The sequence below is a fragment of the Bos mutus genome, chromosome 29 (genome assembly GCF_027580195.1).
Source record: "Bos mutus isolate GX-2022 chromosome 29, NWIPB_WYAK_1.1, whole genome shotgun sequence".
NCBI lineage: Eukaryota > Metazoa > Chordata > Mammalia > Artiodactyla > Bovidae > Bos > Bos mutus.
The window spans coordinates 5,516,945-5,537,636 of NC_091645.1; the positions used below are offsets into that span (position 1 = coordinate 5,516,945).

General features: G+C 38.5%; 1 protein-coding gene across 1 annotated transcript in view; it reads right to left on the reverse strand.

Moving 5' to 3' along the window:
- Positions 1 to 10,519: 10,519 nt before the first annotated feature.
- The window catches only part of TYR (tyrosinase), a 111,556-nt gene continuing 101,383 nt past the window's right edge, over positions 10,520 to 20,692 (reverse strand). The window contains exon 5 of the mRNA XM_005896255.2: positions 10,520 to 11,126. Coding sequence (XP_005896317.1) covers positions 10,900 to 11,126 — 227 coding nt within the window. The 3' untranslated portion in view covers positions 10,520 to 10,899. The remainder of the gene's footprint in view (positions 11,127 to 20,692) is intronic.

The following is a 20,692-nucleotide window of genomic DNA, read 5'->3' on the forward strand; positions in this document are numbered from 1 at the left end:
GGTAGATGAAGAAGGTAGAATCCAGTCAAGAGGTTATTGTAGTACTTTCAGCAACAGATGATGATGGCTTAGACCAGAACTAAAGTAGAGATTTATGGCCCACGCTAGATGAAAGAGCAATGTCAGAACTTCCATGGCTGTTGGTGAAGGGAAGATCACAGAGCAGTTCAGAATGGACGTCCCAGATGAGACTAGGAAAACCGCCTCTGATTACATTGCATGGTAAGGCTTCCAGAAATCTCTGTTTGCCAAGATGATAAAGAATTGCTGATGAGAAGGATACTTATATTTTTGAGATGCTCAGTGGTGTCTATGCTCTGGAAGTTAAGGCTAATTGTAGGAGATATAGCTTTAGAACAGTATCAATGAATCCAGAGGGGAATCATAGGATACTAACACTGTATTCAAAAAAGGATGGAGTGGGGGCATATGACCGTGGGATCCAGTGGTCTACCACCAAGAAGCCACTGGCTTGACAAGTTGATGATGAATGAGCAAGTCCATCAGCCGTGGCCTGAGAATGGTTCTGAGCATGAAAGACTTAGTCCTACCATGTGTGATGGCGTTTGCTCTGTCAACTTGGCTATGATGAGCCACGGTTCCCTGAAACCACTGTCTAGGAGAGGGAACAAAAGGAATATTCTCTCAGAGAGTTGGAGGAAGTACTTTGTAGCATTCATACATTCTCTCCAGTTAGCCAGTCAAATGTTAACATGAGTACCACTGTGAGGGGATTTTGCAGACATGATTAAACTTTTTAATCAGTTGATTGTGTGTTAATCAAGAAGGAGATTATTCCGACAATCAGTTGTAAGCCTTTTTCTATAGGGTTTTGGACTTGGCTGACTAAGAGACTCCCCCTTGTGAACAAGTTTCACCTCATGCTCTTGGAGTTCCAGTTTGCTTATCTTCTCTTTCTCACTGCTTGCCATAAGGATTTCAGATTTATTTTATCAGTCTTGCATTGCTGTATAAGACAATCCCGTAAAATAAACAAATAGATAGATAGGAGATAATAGATATTCATCTTAGTTGCAGAACTCTCTGTAGGGTTGGCTGAGGACTCTGTTATATTACATTTTCTCTTATTTCCACATCCTCCTTCCATTTCTCTCTTAGAGGTGGTAATCCTGTAAGTTCAGTTCAGTTCAGTTCAGTTGCTCAGTCATGTCCGACTCTTTGCGACCCCATGAATTGCAGCACGCCAGGCCTCCCTGTCCATCACCAACTCCCGGAGTTCACTCAAACTCACGTCCATCGAGTCGGTGATGCCATCCAGCCATCTCATCCTCTGTCATCCCCTTCTCCTCCTGCCCCCAATCCCTCCCAGCATCAGAGTCTTTTCCAATGAGTCAACTCTTTGCATGAGGTGGCCAAAGTACTGGAGTTTCAGCTTTAGCATCATTCCTTCCAAAGAACACCCAGGACCGATGTCCTTTAGAATGGACTGGTTGGATCTCCTTGCAGTCCAAGGGACTCTCAAGAGTCTTCTCAACACCACAGTTCAAAAGCATCGATTCTTCGGTGCTCAGCATTCTTCACAGTCCAACTCTCACATCCATACATGACCTACCCCCTAGCAAAACTCCTGCATGAAAATTTGTTTTAGTCCATTTCTCAGAGAACCCCAACTAAGAATACCCCCATATTTAGAGGAAGAAGAGTTGAACCTATAAGTGATGCTGAGAAAGAAAACCCGGGAAGTAAGAAAGAAAATCACAAGCAGATTGTCTCTCAGAAACTGCAAGAAAATTGTTCAAGAGGACAGCAATACGAAGTTATAATAGTGGCCAAATATCAAGTAAATGCATCACAAAAAATCCTCTGATATGGCAATGTAGAGACCATTAGTGACCTTGGTAAGAAGCTTCATAGAGAGATGGGAACAGAAAATAAGCTGGGGTGGGTTGAGTAGTACATAAGAGACAGAACACAAATTTAAAACAGCTAAGAAGCTTGACTGTACATAAGAAATAGGGGGAAAGTTGAGTGGAAATGATGTCAGTGGAGAGCAATTTTCTTCTTAAGATGAGCATGTCTAAATATGGAAGGGATAAGGATCCTACAGAGTGGGAAGAGCTGAAGATGCAGGGAAGGATGAGGAAAACTGATGAAACAAAGGCCCTGGGAAGTTCAGGAGGGTTGGGATCTGAAGATAATAGAGACACGCAACAGGAAGGTCATGGACATAGAAACAGCAGGGGTTAAAAAAAGTTGAGTAAAATTGAGATATAGGATGTTTAAAGAGTTTCTGGCAAAAGAATAGAGGATTTCCTAATTGGCAGTTTCATGTACAAACAGCAAAAACAGTTACATATACTTTATTCACAAAATTTAATATTGTAAATATGATATTAATATCATATACATACCTGTATCTATAGGTATGTTTATATCTGTACCAAAGAACTTTATATCTGAATAAACTGGCAAAAAAGTGAAATTAGCAAGAACACTAATGAACTATTGTTATCACAACTGTTAAGGTAGAACTGTCATGATATTATAACTACCTTCTCTTCAGCTACTCTGAATTTCTTGATTTGGTTTAAGGCCAAGGACAGCAAACTTTTTTCAACAAAGGGCCTGATAGTAAATACTATAGGTTTGTGAGCCATATGGTTTCTTCTGCAACTATCCAATTCTATCATTGTATCATGAAAACTGTCATAGACAATATGTAACATAAATGAATGAGTGCAGATGTGTTCCAATAAAATTTAAAGAACAAAAACAGATGGCAGGCAGGATTTAGGCCATGGGCCATCACTTGTCCACACTTGCTTTTATCCATGCCATGATTTTGTTGAGACTATCAACCATCTCATCTCACGGGTGATTTTGATGAGTTCAATTCAATGATCAGTTTATTGCTGAAGTCTTCTGTGTCTCCCAAGTCCATATTAATGTACCTCTTCCCTGGTTGCTCAGTGGTGAAGAATCCACCTGCCAATGCAAGTTCCATCCCTGGGTCAGGAAGAGCCTCTGAAGAAGGAAATGGCAACCCTCTCTATTATTCTTGCCTGGGAAATCCCATGGACAGAGGAGACTGGTGGGCTTCAGTCCAAGATGTCACAAAAGAGTCAGACACAACTTTGCAATTAAATGACAACAACAAATGGTGTTAGTATAGTATTCTTAAAATACCTACAATATTTATGCAATACCTATTATGTAATAATTTATGTATTTTATTCTGATTTCACTGAGAATGGAGATCAAATCTTATTAACCTTTGTATCCCTAGCACAGTACTAACATAAAGTGGAAGTCCTACAAATAATTGTTCGTTTAATGAATGAGTAAGCAAAGTATGGCACCCCACTCCAGTACTCTTGCCTGGAAAATCCCATGGACAGAGGAGCCTGGTAGGCTGCAGTCCATGGGGTCGCTAAGAGTCGGACACGACTGAATGACTTCACTTTCACTTTTCACTTTCATGCGTTGGAGAAGGAAATGGCAACCCACTCCAGTGTTCTTGCCTGGAGAATCCCAGGGAAGGGGGAGCCTGGCGGTCTGCCGTCTATGGGGTCGCACAGAGTCAGACACGACTGAAGCGACTTAGCAGCAGCAAGCAAAGTATGAACCATTACTGTCCGACTCAAATAGAAGTCCTTCCTGCTGGGGCAGTTGAGCAGTTAATTAGGTTCGAGTTCAGTACCACATTCAGAGGTGGTTTAATAGCCACGAGTGTTTTATGAACTCTGAACCTGTTACTGGCATGATGTATATTTCCATGTCTTAAATGTTTCTCTGTCTTAAGGTATACACTTCTATTTATCATGATGCATGTGTGTGCTCAGTCATGTTCAACTCTTTGTGGTCCTATGGACTGTAGCCTGCCAAGGTCCTCTGTCCATGGAAACTTCCAGGCGGTTGCCATTTCCTACTCCAGGGGATCTTCCCAATCCAGGGATTGAACCCACATCTCTTGCATCTCTTTCATTAGTAGGCAGATTCTTTACCACTAGCGCCACCTGGGAAGACCTTATATCATGATTTCATTTCATTAAATAGATTTACTATATTCACATTATGCAAAATGATTTTGCAGAAACAAAGTATGATTATATTTTGTCTCTTTTTTATTATTTTATTTTTTGTCTCTCTTTTTTAAAGATAGTTAATTTGTGCTAAGTTAATGTGCTCTATGAGAATTTGATAAAAAACACTTACTGAGTACTTAAGCTGTTATTCAGTCGCCCAGTCATGTCCAACTCTTTGTGACACCACAGACTGCCGCACATCAGACTTCCCTGTCCCTCACCATCTCCTGGAGTTTGCCCAAGGTTCATGTTCATTGCATCAGTGATGCCAGTCAGCCATCTCATCCCTTGAAGCCCTCTTCTCATTCTGCCCTCAAGCTCTCCCAGCATCAGGGCCTTTTCCATTCAGCTGTCTGTTCACATGAGATGACCAAAATACTGGAGCTTCAGCTTCAGCACCATTCGTTCCAGTGAATATTCAGGGTTGATCTCCCTTAAGATTGACTGGTTTGATCCAGGAGTCATCTCCAGCACCACAGTTCCAAGGCATCAATTCTTTGGCATTCTGCCTTCTTCATGGGCCAATCCTCACAACCATATGTGACCGCTGGGGAAACCATAGCCTTGACTATACAGACCTTTGTCAGCAGAGTAGTGTCTCTGCTTTTCAACACACTGTCTAGGTTTGTCATCCCTTTCCTGCCATTAATAAATGCTTGTATTTTTCTCCAGACTATGTTAAGGAACATTCTATTATAATCTACATTTAAAAAATGCAAAAACCAAGGAATATAGAGGTAAAATAATTCATAAAAGGTCATACAGTTAATGAGACTGAGCCAGGACTCCAATTCATAGAGTCTGACTTCAGATCCCATGCATTTGAAAGGTTTTCCTGTATCTTTAATGTACTGAATATCACAGCCCATCCCATGTTAATCACATATGAAGAACAATTTATCATCTGACCAATTCTTGTTAGTTTTTAGGTCAGTATTGTAGGCAGAATAAGGCTTTTTCCCATCTCCCCTCAAATGTCCCTACCCTAATCCCCAGAATCTAGGTACATGTTATTAACATAGCAAAAAGGGCTTTGGGGATATGATTAAAGTGAAGGACCTTGAAATGGAGTTTCTAGGACTACCAGGTTGACCCAAACTATTTTGATTGCTTAAAAGCACAAAACTTTTCCTTGCTGCAGTCAGTCAGAGAGAGAGAGAGAGAGGTGATTACAGAATAAGGATCAAAGTGAGGCAAGTCTTTACCTGTCTTTAAAGAGGCAAGTCTTTACCTGTCTTTAAAGAGGAAGGGAGGGGGCCATGTGATGAGGCTTGCAGGTGGCTTCAGGATGCTGAAAAAGGCAAGGAAATGAACTATTTCCTGGTGTCTCCACAAAGAACGTAACCTCACTGCCACTTTGATTTCAGCCCTTTGAAACCTGTAACGGCAGAACCCGCAATCCTGGTCTACTGAAGTACGGGATAACAAACCTGCGGCATTTGAAGCCACTGTGCTTGTGGTTATTTACTGCACTGTCCATGTTGCTGTTCAGTTGCTAAGTCATATCTGCCTTTTGCAACCTATGGACTGCAGCCTGCCAGGCTCCTCTGTCCATGGGATTTCTGAGGCAAGAATATTGGAGTTGCCATTTCTTTCTCCAGGGGATATTCCCGACCCAGGGGTCAAACCATGTCTCCTTCATCAGCAATCGGGTTCTTTACAACTGAGCCACCAGGGAGCCCCCTGCAGTAGCAATAGAAAGCATATAATCAGCAACAAAGTTCTCTCCAGTATTAAAGAGAGGAGAAATGTTTTCATTCTTTCTGTATTTTCTCTCTGTCTCTCTTTCTCCCTCTTTCTCTCCACACATATGTGAACACTCACACAGACACATCTATCTTTATAATTCTTCTGGCAAGAATGTTTTAAAATGACATGATTTGATAAGGAAGACTGGCTAAATTCAGGTGGCGCTAGTGGTAAAGAATCTGCCTGTCAGTGCAGGAGATATAAGACACTGGGGTTCGATCCCTGGGTCAGGTCGGGAAGATCCCCTGGAGGAGGGCCTGGCAACCCACTCCAGTATTCTTGCCTGGAGAATCCCATGGGCAGAGGAGTTGAGGAGGCTACAGTCCATGGGGTTACAAAGAGTCAGACGTGGCTGAAGCAACTGAGCACGCATGACCAAATTCCAGGCAGAATGCAGAACTTTCTCAAAAAGCAGTAAAAACAAGTGGTTCAAACTTATCTTGGGCTTGGTTTTCAGGTCTTTTCCAGCCTTCCCTACCCTGTCACATGATCTCCTGTCTATCCTAATCGCTGACCCTGACTCTGCTTTGATTCAGACTGTTTTGATGACGTGGGCTTATTCTTCCAAGTATGGATTCCTGGTTTTGCTGTTTTCATTCCTATATGATTCTGAAAGGTACGCACATGTTTCTACCTAGCCAAGATGTACTCATTTCTAAAAATACCTTACCTGAGAACCAATTTACATGCATGTTTCTCCCTACCTTTCTGAAATGGCCTCAGTCAGTATTTTCTTCTGATTTTAATGAGGGAAAATGCTCATTACATAAATGTTATAATTTGAAAAAGTTTCATGAGAAGAAGCATCAAGTGAAGTGGCAATTAAGTCTTCAGTTCCTCTCAGAGAGACTTGCAACACTTCTTCTAAGTTCTTCACCTTTGCATTTTCTTCTTCATGCCTTTTGATCTCTTATTTTTAGACTCTGTCTCTTTGCATTTTTTGATCAATGCAACCCTTTTCAAAAGCATATGACAATTCATTACAAAAACCATGAAAGTATTCAAATGCTTTGACCCAGAGATTCTACTCCTGGAAAACAAATGAAGTGAAACAAGATGCAAAATGTACCAGAATATTCATTATAGCAATAATTTACAGCTAGATGAAATCTAAATATTCAGGAAAGACAGTTGATAAAGTATGACATGTCAACATAATTGAATAACAGATAATGAAATTTATAATCATGAAGAACTGGATTCAAATCCCAGATAAATTACCTAAACTACTGAACACATATGTAAATAGGGAAGGCAAGTCTCCTATTTAAGCCATAGTCTCCTCATTTAAAAATATGAATAATACTCTCATGCTGACAACATGAAGATTAGATGAATTAACATATGTTAATATGCTGTGTTTATCACAGTTCTTGGAACATCATAACCACTCACTGCATTAACATCTTAGCTATTCATTTTAAAAGAATAAATTAGAAATCACCATAAAAATGATTAAAAAACATACGAGAATTGGTAGATTAACATGAAGTTATAAGAATATTGCTATTAAGAAAAGAACTCATGAAACAATTAGATAAACGTAAGCTATCTACAGTTTTAATAAGGTTTTGGTTTAAAAGAAAATACTTAAAAGATTTCTTACAATTTTAAATAGCTGAAGGATTTGAAAGCCCTTAAAGCCTCCAGTGGTTGCCAAAGGCAGTTTTATATTCATTATATTGTACAAACTGGCAAATGCTTTTGAAAATAAGCAACGCAAAGTTAAAAAACTCATACTTGCATTTTAGCAGCTTTCAGAAGGAGTCTAATCAGAAGGCCCGTGGACCTTTGTTCTACTGAGATGCCCTCCAAAATAACACAAGCTCACAATAGGTGGCCCCAATGAGGCCTCTTTTTATAATGACAAAGAAAACTGTTCCTACAAATCAAAGCCCATATAAACAGGGGAAAAGCTATTTTAAAACATTCACAATCAAAGCCAGTTGTCAGCCAGCAAGAGACACTGTTGAAATGACTCCTATCCATCACATATTTATTTCTACAGATGAAGAATTATACATTTGACTTGTTGGAAAGGTTGGGTACTAAAAATAGTCTTTAAAAAACTAAAGCACAGAGAGAGGAACAAAAAGAGAGGCAGCTGCTTATTTCTTTCTCTGTAACAAAATGTGACTTATAATGTAGTAATGGAAAAACAGTGGAGCCCCAAACGAAGCAATTTATAAAATCTACACTATAAAATAATGCCGCAGAATATGATGCTGATTAGCATTGAATGAAACTGCCAAGTATCTTAAAATATCAGTTATGTAATTTTGCTACCTTATTGAGAAAACCACGGAGTGAGTGAGGTGGTGGTTTTATCACAGATGTTGTTGCTGCACAAGTGGATAACCTGAGCCTCTAGAGAAACAAAATGATATTCTATGTTGAAGTTCAGTGATAAAAGAGGGAATTGCCTTGTAATAAGGAAGAGAATGACTTCATACAGATCCCATCAGCAGCAATGAAAATTCCTTGGGTAGATTTTGATTCAAGATGCTTTGTAAAAATGATTAGAAATGTCACCAGGACTGAAAATTTCTTTCAAATCAAACTTAGCTAAATAATTATTTTGCACTTTGAGATCAGACTAAAGGCAACCACAATCACTATTCCTGTTTCTTGAGAATTTTCTTTAGACTTCATCAAAATTTATTTTGCAACTCTTTGCTCTGTTTTACTTGTTTCTGTTCTTTCAAATTTTGGTACTGGAGAAGATTCTTGAGAGTCCCTTGGACAGCAAGGAGATACAACCAGTCCATCCTAAAGGAAATCAGTTCTTAATATTCATTGGAAAGACTGATACTGAAGCTGAAACTCCAATACTTTGGCCACCTGATGCGAATAGCTGACTCACTGGAAAAAACCCTGATGCTGGGGAATATTGAAGGCAGGAAGAGAAGGGGACAACAGAGGATGAGATGGTTGGATGGCATCACCGACTCAATGGACATGAGTTTGAGCACCTCCGGGAGATGGAGAAGGACAGGGGAGCCTGGCGTGCTGCAGTTCATGGGGTCATAAAGAGCTGGACACAGATTAGCAACTGAGCAACAACAACACAATTCCTTACTAAATTGAATCCAGTCCTCAAATGTTATTGTTAATTTATTTTAAATCTTGTAGTTCTGGTTCTGTACCAAGTGGAGGACATAAACCGTAGTATTTGCCCTGTAGTCCCACAGACCTTCCTCTGTTTAGATAAACATGCTGCTGCCCATCCTTGGCCTGATTTTCTCCTCTGGGCATCAGAAATTAGACAAGCCAGCAAATGATGACTGACAGCTAAGGTGAGTTAGAAGATGAATTTGCTATATACACTGAGTTTATTAACTATTAGTAATCTCTGAGAGTTGATGGCATTACTTCAATAGTTGTACATTTTTATTTGTTCTAGATGAAAATTAGCCAAAATCATCTGACCAATATATATAGCAAGATGATTTTTACTTTTCTCTGCATTTCTAAGTGCATTCATAAACAGTCTAACACTACATGGCATGCCTTATAGGAATTGTAGGATATTTTAATTGAAAGGTACCATACTGATCAATGGGTCCTCTCTTAAAAACCATTCCAGAGATGTAGAGGTTTAGGTGTCAGACTGAGGTGTATTTCTGGAGCTTGGATTGGATAATTCTGTTTTAAAAGCATGGCCATCTCAAGAGAGAGAGAGTAAAAAGACAGTGTTTAGGGATAGGGCTGGAAGTATAAGTTAAGCAGTCAAATGGAGATACATACCTAAAAATGCTGAGCAATTAAATGCAAACTAGACATAAGGGAACTAAAAGAGACTAAGGATTCAAGCACAGAGCTATTGAGTTTGGATGAGACGGTGGAAGAAGAAATTTGGTGAAACACACTGAAATACTGTGGTAGAGTCAGAGGGCCCTTTTCTAGAGCATGTTTGGCCTCATTTCTGAATGGGGAGTTGTTATAAGCCCTGAGCCAATGTAAATAAGTATGACTATAGACTCAATACTTAAATTCTATTTCTAGAATTCAAGTCAAATTTGTCATCCAACCTCTATGTGAAGAACTTTAGTGTCAAACACTTATTTTTTTCCAAAAATGTCCATTTTGGTTTTGGAAAACTCTGAATATTGGACAGTTTTTCCTTTTCTTATACCCAAATGAGTCCCTGATAACTTCCACCCACTAGTCTTTTATGCTGTACATAACAATAGAAGGAATGGAATATCAATTGGATAATTTTTAGAAATTCAACTGGACCAAAAATTCAAGTAGCAAGATTATCTGGACATCTTAACTTAGGGTCTTAATTGCCAGGAAAAATAGAAATAAGTTATTTTACTAAAACTACAGACAGGCTAATATTCATGTAATTGTTTTCTACTAGCAAATGTTTCACAGCATTTTAAACATTCTGTAATAAAATAAAGTCCTTTTTAGAAGATATTTTAAAAGCACTATAATAAGATTATTATCTTTATTGTCAACACCTTCGGTGAGGACATCTTGAGGCAGGTACTTAGCTTGATTCTTTGCAGGAGAAACGTCCTTGATGTCAATGACCTTCAAATGTACAGTCAAAATTATGGCAGGAAAAGTCTGAAGACTATTTTTTACTTGAATTCCATAACATATTTTGGAGCAAGAATGTAAAATATAAGGGGAACATTGTGCTTTCTTAAGATAATTGGAATGTATTTATCAAGCTCAAAGGAGTCAATTAGTGTAAATTTGTTGCTATTTTATTAAAATTAAAGAAAGGGGATAATAAAAGGAACAAGTCATTCCACAATCAAGAGGAAAAGAATCACAATCGTTCCCATATTTTACAAGAGCACGTTCATTCAGATACATCTATAGTTACTTATTACCAAATGGCATCCTTTCCATGGAAATATGAGCTTGAGAAGAACCCTTCGGGGAATGATCAAAATCCAGCAAAGCAAGCACAGGTGGCTTCTACCTGAGTAGGAGGAGGGCTACATTTTGTATTGATAACAGTTTTGATAAGGGTCTCCAGAGACACATGCCAAGGATTTCCGCTGGGACATCCCCTGGGGACTTTAACATCATTTAAGTTATAGCGAGGTCAGGTTTTTTGCCCCAGCTCTATTGCCTAAACCTTTCATAAATGGCTCTGATACATCAAATTGTGGTAATCCTCTTTTTCCATGAGCAGGGGCTGCTTTTCTTCTGGAAGCTGGTTTCTCTTTCGACGACGTAACAGGCTAGTAAGTCCTCCCAGCACAGCAGTAAGGACAGACCCAACCACAGCTGCCCCAATGAGCCACGGCCAGATTCGTTGCGCTTGCTCTAAGTAGGGCTTAATGTAATCTTGAAAAATGTCCGGTTCTGAAATAGAAAGACATCCCAATGTTTTTACTATCATCATCATCACCATCATCCTTGCTGCATACTTTGGAGTCAGAGGCTTAAGTCTAAATGCCAGCTCTGCTACTTACTAGCTATACGAGCTTGGGAAAGTTACACCTAATACCCCAAGGCTTCAGTGTCTTCAACAGGAAAATAGGAAAACAATACCACCTTGCTTGGATGTTTCAAACTTCATAGACAGTATCTGACCTGTAAATTGTATAGTGCCTGCTCCCTGCCAGCTACTCTAACTCCTTTAGCTATTTTTAGTTATTTGGACTCCATATTTCTAAATAATAGGCAAATACTACTATCTCTTAATTTCTTGAGTTTATCTCTGGAGTTTGTCATGCATAAGCAATTATTTTAGCTCTCTCACAACTTCCCTTTTCTCCATCTTTTCAGTATAATAACATCAGGATTTGGGGCCAAATCCACATCTAGGACTTTCATTATTTTTAGTATTTAAATTTGATTCACAATTGAACCTAATAGTATTCTATGATTACATTATGATTACATTTCTTTCTCACATCATTTTCCTCTTGGAGTTGCTTGATTTTAAAGGAACCATCATTATTTACAAGACACTCTAAAATATCAGTTTTGTGACACAAAGGAAAGAAGAGAGTGTATCTTGGGCTTACCTTGCAAAAAAAATATGACTTTATGTGACTCAAGTCTTAAGCAAAAGTAATGCATGTAACTGTGGGGCAGTTCCCTAAAAAAGAAAAAGGATGCCTTCTCCTTTTCCCTTTTCTCCTTTCAACTAATGCAAATAGCATGTTGGTGAGCCAGCACAGGTCATGTGATCAAGGGTACACCCTAGGTCTTACAGAACTACAAGGAAGCAGCGGCTCTGGTCCCTGAAATTATGGGGCATGTATTTAACTATATACCAAGACTGCTATTTGACCAATTAATAAACTAACTTATCTAGGCCATGGATATTTGAGCCTATATCTGTTCCCCAACCTTACTTTCCCTTTGTGGCTGATGTTGGAACTGTAACAGCTTTTTTTATAACCTATTTTGTTGGCTACAATTGATTAGTTCTGAGTGAACCACTGACTCAAGATGGGCCAATCAGAATTGGCCATTACTCAGAATTCACTGTGAAGAATTGAGTCCAGTGACTCAGGAGCTGGTAACAGTCTTAGTGCTAGGGAAGGGGTGGGGAGGGGAAAATGACAAAGGGAGAGAGAGAGGAGATAAATCTTTAGACTGCTTGTTTCCTGGTTCCTACTGTTTCTCAGTCCCAGCTACATTTTTGTCTTTTTTATATTTCTAGTGTTCCTTCCTTCCTTGGGTTCTGTAAACCAATAAATTATCTTTTTATGTAATCTTGTTTCTATGGAGTTTCTGACATTTGCACTTCAAAAAGTCCTAATTATTTTTAAAGGTTAATTAGATTCCTGCAGTAATAAAAGATGGAGTAAGTACCTTAAGATACTCTGAAATTACAGTTATATGAAAGCTATGTTGTCATAAAAAATTACATCAAATAAAAAGAAAATGAGTATTAGTTTATAAAATAACTAGGAAAGAATGGGTAGCAATGTGTTGTGAATATAAAATGAGAGTCTCAATGTTCACCATAAATTCAAGAACTCAGAACAATTAAAACAAGAGAATTTGTTAAAAATTAATTTTATATTATATTTCAATCTTCATTCAAAGGAGGAAAAAGTGGCGTTTCCTGACTTAAGCAGGACAGAGCTCAGACCCTGTTTCTCCTGTTACCTTCTGCATTCCTGTCCTTCACACAGCATTTTGCCAGCTGTCACTAAGATACTTTTAATATTCTTAGGTTCCATTAAGCATAATTTGAAAAATATAGCCAATTAATGTTTCTCTTCATCATGAAGGGGCAATAAGCTCCAAAGAATTAACATTATAGAGTAAATAATAATAACAACAATTTATAACTTTGAATTAATATTAATTTAAATCTAAGAAATAAAAGCTAACAAAACTAAAATAAATTTTAAAATGTGAAAAATATTTTCATCAAACATAAAAGTACCTGTTTTAATACATTTAAAAATCATATTGAAAATGAGACTACAAATGCTGAGCTTGCATTGCTATTAATCACTTCAATATAGCATGCATTTTAACTGTGACATAATGCAGATACATAGACGTTACATAATAATTATGATTTTCTTTATTGCTTGCTGCTCAGCTCAAATGCTTTCAAAATTTTAAAATACTATTTCTTTATATGTCCTTTCCAGCTTATTTTATTATTTCTCTACTTTGGTTCATTTCAAGCAGTTTTAAATTTTACTGTCATCAGTGGACTATCTTCTTTGAAACAATCCGTGTTTCTTAATGGCTTCAATCTAAACTTTTGACTTTTCCTTCTCAGTTGTTTGTTTTGCAGCCTCAATAGTGCTCCTGTAAATTATTTTTTAATATAAAAAGTTTTCTATTATTTTTACCTACTTAAAATTTCATTTTTCTTGTTACCTATTCTCTATAGAATAATCATATAGTTTTCTATTTGTTTGGTGCTCTGTCATTTCCAAAGCATTATTCACATGCCCATTTATCTATACAAGAAATGCATAAGGTAGTTAGGAATCATTATCCTAATTTAATGAATTCCCAACTTGAAACTTAGAAAATTTGCCTGTAATATTTAAATTCTGCAATGTATGTGTAACGTTAGGTATGATGCCTTTCACATAAAAAGTAATTTATAACTCTTATTTATTATTCTTATTCTATACTGTTCATGGGGTTCTCAAGGCAACAATACTGAAGTGGTTCACCATTCTCTTCTCCAGTGGACCACATTCTGTCAGACCTCTCCACCATGACCTGGCCATCTTGGGTGACCTCTGCATGGCATGGCTTAGTTTCATTGAGTTAGACAAGGCTGTAGTCCACGTGATCAGATTGGCTCATTTTCTGTGATTGTGGTGATGAAAAGGCAAAAAGTTAGGATACTGAAAGATGAACTCCCTAGGTCATTAGGTGCCCCATATGCTACTGGAGATCAGTAGAGGAATAACTCCAGAAAGAATGAAGTGACAGCCAAAGCAAAAGCAACACCCAGTTGTGGATGTGACTGATGATAGAAGCAAGGTCTAATGCTGTAAAAAAACAATATTATATAGGAACCTGAAATGATAGGTCGATGAATCAAGGCAAATTGGAAGTGGTCAAACAAGAGATGGCAAGAGTGAACTTCAACATTCTAGGAATCAGCAAACTAAAATTGACTGGAATGGGTGAATTTAACTCAGATGACCATTATATCTACTACTATGAGCAGGAATCCCTTGGAAGAAATGGAGTCATAGTCAACAAACGAGTCCGAAATGTATTACTTGGATGCAATCTCAAAAACGACAGAATGATCTCTGTTCGTTTCCAAGGCAAACCATTCAATATTACGGTAATCCAAGTCTATGACCCGACCAGTAATGCTGAAGAAGCTGAAGTTGAACGGTTCTATGAAGACCTACAAGACCTTCTAGAATTAACACACAAAAGAGATGCCTTTTTCATTATAGAGGACTGGAATGCAAAAGTAGGAAGTCAAGAAACACCTTAAGTAACAGGCAAATTTGGCCTTGGAGTACAGAATGAAGCAGGCAAAGGCTAATAGAGTTTTGCCAAGAGAATACACTGGTCATAGAAAATACCCTCTTCCAACAACACAAGAGAAAACTCTACCCATGGACATCACCAGATGGCCAACACTGAAATCAGATTGATTATATTCTTTGCCGCAAAAGATGAAAAAGCTCTATACAGTCAGCAAAAACAAGACTTCTGACTCTGACTCATGAAACCGTATTGCCAAATTCAGACTGAAATTGAAGAAAGTGGGGGAAACCACTAGATCATTAGGTATGACCTAAATCAAATCCCTTATGAGTATACAGTGGAAGGGAGAAATAGATTTAAGGGACTAGATCTGATAGACAGAATGCCTGATGAACTATGGACGGAGGTTTGTGACATTGTACAGGAGACAGGGGTCAAGACCATCCCCAAGAAAAAGAAATGCAAAAAAGCAAAATGACTGTTTGGGGAGGCTTTACAAATAGCTGTGAAAAGAAGAGAAGTGAAAAGCAAAGGAGAAAAGGAAAGATACACCCATTTGAAAACGGAGTTATAGAGAATAGCAAGGAGAGATAAGAAAGCCTTCCTCAGCGATCAATGCAAAGAAATAGAGGAAAACAATAGAATGGGAAAGACTAGAGATCTCTTCAAGAAAATTAGAGATACCAAGGGAACATTTCATGCAAAGATGGGCTCAATAAAGGACAAAAATGGTATGGACCTAACAGAAGCAGAAGATATTTAGAAGAGGTGACAAGAATACACAGAAGAAATGTACAAAAAAGATGTTCATAAGATCTTCATGACCCAGATAATCATGTTGGTGTGCTCACTCACCTAGAGCCAGACATCCTGGAATGTGAAGTCAAGTGGGCCTTAGGAAGCATCACTATGAACAAAGCAAGTGGAGGTGAGGGAATTCCAGTTGAGCTATTTCAACTCCTAAACGATGATGCTGTGAAAGTGCTGCACTCAGTATGCCAGCAAATTTGGAAAACTCAGCAGTGGCCACAGGGCTGGAAAAGGGCAGTTTTCATTCCAATGCCAAAGAAAGGCAATGCCAAAGAATGCTCAAACTACCACACAATTGCACTCATCTCACACGCTAGTAAAGTAATGCTCAAAATTCTCCAGGCCAGGCTTCAGCAGTACATGAATTTCCAGATGTTCAAACTGGTTTTAGAAAAGACAGAGGAACCAGAGATCAAATTGCCAATATCTTTTGGATCATCAAAAAAGCAAGAGAGTTCCAGAAAAACATCTATTTCTGCTTTATTGACTATGCCAAAGCCTTTGACTGTGTGGATGACAATAAACTGTGGAAAATTTTGAAAGAGATGGGAATACCAGACCACCTGACTTGCCTCTTGAGAAACCTATATGCAGGTCAGGAAGCAACAGTCAGAACTGGGCATGGAAAATCAGACTGGCTCCAAATAGGAAAAGGAGTACGTCAAGGCTGTATATTGTCACCCTGCTTATTTAACTTATATGCAGAGTACATCATGAGAAACGCTGGGCTGGAGGAAGCACAAGCTGGAATAATGATTGCCGGGAGAAATATCAATAACCTCAGATATGTGGATGACACCACCCTTAAGGCAGAAAGTGAAGAAGAACTAAAGACCATCTTGATGAAAATGAAAGAGGAGAGTGAAAGAGTTGGCTTAAAGCTCAACATTCAGAAAACTAAGATCATGGCTTCCACTCCCGTCACTTCATGGCAAATAGATGGGGAAACAGTGGAAACGGTATCAGACTTTATTTTTTGGGGCTCCAAAATCACGGCAGATGGTGTTTACTCCATGATATTAAAAGACACTTACTCCATGGAAGAAAAGTTATGACCAACCTAGACAGCAGAGGCATTACTTTGTTAACAAAGGTCCATCTAGTCAAGGCTATGGTTTTTCCAGTAGTCACGTATGGATGTGAGAGTTGGCCTATAAAGAAAGCTGATTGCTAAAGAATTGATGCTTTTGAACTGTGGTGTTGGAGAAGACTCTTGAGAGTCCCTTGGTCTGCAAGGAGATCCAAACAGTCCATCCTAAATGAGATCAGTCCTGGGTGTTCATTGGAAGGACTGATGTTGAAGCCAAAACTCCAATACTTTGGCCACCTGATGCGAAGAGCTGACTCATCTGAAAAGACCCTGATGCTGGGAAAGACTGAGGGCAAGAGGAGCAGGGGACAACAGAGGATGAGGTGGTTGCATGGCATCATGGACTCAATGGACATGAGTTTGGGTAGACTCCAGGAGTTGGGATGGACAGGGAGGCCTGCCATGCTGAGGTTCATGGGTCACAAAGAGTTGGAAATGACTGAGCGACTGAACTGAACTGAACTGAATTCTTATTCCAAAGTAGTACCATCAGTATTTCAAATGAATCAGCTTGCAATAAAATTTTATCTCTTTAAACTTGTTTTGGTCACTGATTTTGTTCAATTTTCTCTTCTGGATTCCCAGATTCTTTTCTTCTATGCTCCTTTGTGACACTCGGCACAATCATCTATGTGTTATAGTTATTTATATATGTTTCTTACTTTTCAAACTTGATCACAAACTCTTGACAGCAAGTAGTGTATCTTTTTTTTTTTAATTTTATTTTATTTTTAAACTTTACAATATTGTATTAGTTTTGCCAAACATCGAAATGAATCCACCACAGGTATACCTGTGCTCCCCATCCTGAACCCTCCTCCCTCCGCGTACCCTCACTCTGGGTCTTCCCAGTGCACTAGCCCCAAGCATCCAGTATTGTGCATCGAACCTGGACTGGCGACTCATTTCATACTTGATATTATACATGTTTCAATGCCATTCTCCCAAATCTCCCCACCCTCTCCCTCTCCCACAGAGTCCATAAGACTGATCTATACATCAGTGTCTCTTTTGCTGTCTCGTACACAGGGTTATTGTTACCATCTTTCTAAATTCCATATATATGCGTTAGTATACTGTATTGGTGTTTTTCTTTCTGGCTTACTTCACTCTGTATAATAGGCTCCAGTTTCATCCACCTCATTAGAACTGATTCAAATGTATTCTTTTTAATGGCTGAGTAATACTCCATTGTGTATACGTACCACAGCTTTCTTATCCATTCATCTGCTGATGGGCCTCTAGGTTGCTTCCATGTCCTGGCTATTATAAACAGTGTTGCGATGGACATGGGGTACATGTGTCTCTTTCCCTTCTGGTTTCCTCAGTGTGTATGCCCAGCAGTGGGATTGCTGGATCATAAGGCAGTTCTATTTCCAGTTTTTTAAGGAATCTCCACACTGTTCTCCATAGTGGCTGTACTAGTTTGCATTCCCACCAACAGTGTAAGAGGGTTCCCTTTTCTCCACACCCTCTCCAGCATTTATTGCTTGTAGACTTTTGGATCGCAGCCATTCTGACTGGTGTGAAATGGTACCTCATAGTGGTTTTGATTTGCATTTCTCTGATAATGAGTGATGTTGAGCATCTTTTCATGTGTTTGTTAGCCATCTGTATGTCTTCTTTGGAGAAATGTCTGTTTAGTTCTTTGGCCCATTTTTTGATTGGGTCATTTATTTTTCTGGAGTTGAGCTGCAGGAGTTGCTTGTATATTTTTGAAATTAGTTGTTTGTCAGTTGCTTCATTTGCTATTATTTTCTCCCATTCTGAAAGCTGCCTTTTCACCTTGCTAATAGTTTCCTTTGTTGTGCAGAAGCTTTTAAGTTTAATTAGGTCCCATTTGCTTATTTTTGCTTTTATTTCCAATATTCTGGGAGGTGGGTCATAGAGGATCCTGCTGTGATGTATGTCGGAGAGTGTTTTGCCTATGTTCTCCTCTAGGAGTTTTATAGTTTCTGGTCTTACGTTGAGATCTTTAATCCATTTTGAGTTTATTTTTGTGTATGGTGTTAGAAAGTGTTCTAGATTCATTCTTTTACAAGTGGTTGACCAGTTTTCCCAGCACCACTTGTTAAAGAGATTGTCTTTAATCCATTGTATATTCTTGCCTCCTTTGTCAAAGAAATTAAGGAAACACTTCCATTCTCCATTGCAACGGAAAGAATAAAGTACTTAGGAATGTATCTACCTAAAGAAACTAAAGACCTATATATAGAAAACTATAAAACACTGGTGAAAGAAATCAAAGAGGACACTAATAGATGTTCATGGGTTGGAAGAATCAATATAGTGAAAATGAGTATACTACCCAAAGCAATTTATAGATTCAATGTAATCCCTATCAAGCTACCAACGGTATTCTTCACAGAGCTAGAACAAACAATTTCACAATTTGTATGGAAATACAAAAAACCTCGAATAGCCAAAGCTATCTTGAGAAAGAAGAATGGAACTGGAGGAATCAACCTACTTGACTTCAGGCTCTATTACAAAGCCACAGTTATCAAGACAGTATGGTACTGGCACAAAGACAAAAATATTGATCAATGGAACAAAATAGAAAGCCCAGAGATAAATCCACGCACATAAGTAGTGTATCTTTATTTATCTTTCATTCTTCTATTTATTTATTCATTCATACAGCAACATTTACTGAGACACAATATATGCCACTTGGTTGTTCACACATGTGAAAGGATCAGAGCCCCTGGCCTGAAGGAAACAATAACTGGAAGAGGAGCCTGACAAGTAAACAAATTGTTTTAAGAACAATGCTGTTCTAATGAAAGCATGTAAAAGATATAATGGGATCACAGGGAAAAGACCTCCTCTATCTGTCTGGGGAATCAGAGAAGGCATCCCAGGAGACTATCCCTCTGAGTAGAATGAATTAGAACTTGAATGTAGGATGCTGATGGCAAGCCATTCCTGGCAGAAGGAACAGAATACACCTTTGCATACACATAGGCAAGCATAAGTGAACAAATCCACGAACAACAGAGACCTCATCAAATCCCGTGTGCAGAATGAAATATTCCAATTATTGTGCATGCCTCTTCCTCTCATTTTTAAAAATTAATTTATTCATTTTAATTGGAGGCTAATTACTTTACAATGTTGTAGTGGTTTTTGCCATAGATTGACATGAATCAGCCATGGGTGTACATGTGTTCCCCATCCTGAACCCCCCTCCCATCTCCTTCCCCATCCCATCCCTCAGGGTTGTCCCATTGCACCGGTTTTGAGTGCCCTGTTTCATGCATCGAACTTGGACTGATGATCTATCTCACATATGGTAATATACATGTTTCAATGCTATTCTCTCAAATCATCCTACTTTGGCCTTCTCCCACAGAGTCCAAAAGTCTTTTCTTTATATCTGTGTCTCTATTGCTGTCTCACGTATAGGGTTGTCAGTACCATCTTTCTAAATTCCATATATATGCATTAATATATCGTATTAGTGTTTTTCTTTCTGACTTACTTAACTCTGTATAATAGGCTCAAGTTTCATCCAGCTTATTAGAACTGATTCAAATGTGTTCTTTTAAATAGCTGAGCAATATTCCATTGTGTATATATACTACAGCTTTCTTACCCATTCACCTGCCAATGGACATCTAGGTTTGTCCATGTCCTAGCTATTGTAAACAGTGCAAAAAAACAATCCCATTCACCACTGTGATGAAAAGAATAAAATCTTTAGGAATAAAAAGTGAAAGTGAAGTTGCTCAGTCGTGTCCGACTCTTTGCTACCCCCATGGACTGTAGCCTACCAGACTTCTCCATCCATGGGATTTTCCAGGCAAGAGTATTGGAGTGGGTTGCCATTTCCTTCTCCAGGATATCTTCCCGACCCAGGGATTGAACCCTGGTCTCCCGCATTGTAGGCAGAAGCTTTACCAGCTTAGCCATTTATCCTTAGGAATAAATCTACCTAAAAAACAAAAGACCTATATATAGAAAACTATAAAACACTGATGAAAGAAATCAAAGATGACACAAATAGATGGAGAAATATACCATGTTCATGGATTGGAAGAATCAATATAGTGAAAATGAGTATACTACTCAAAGCAAT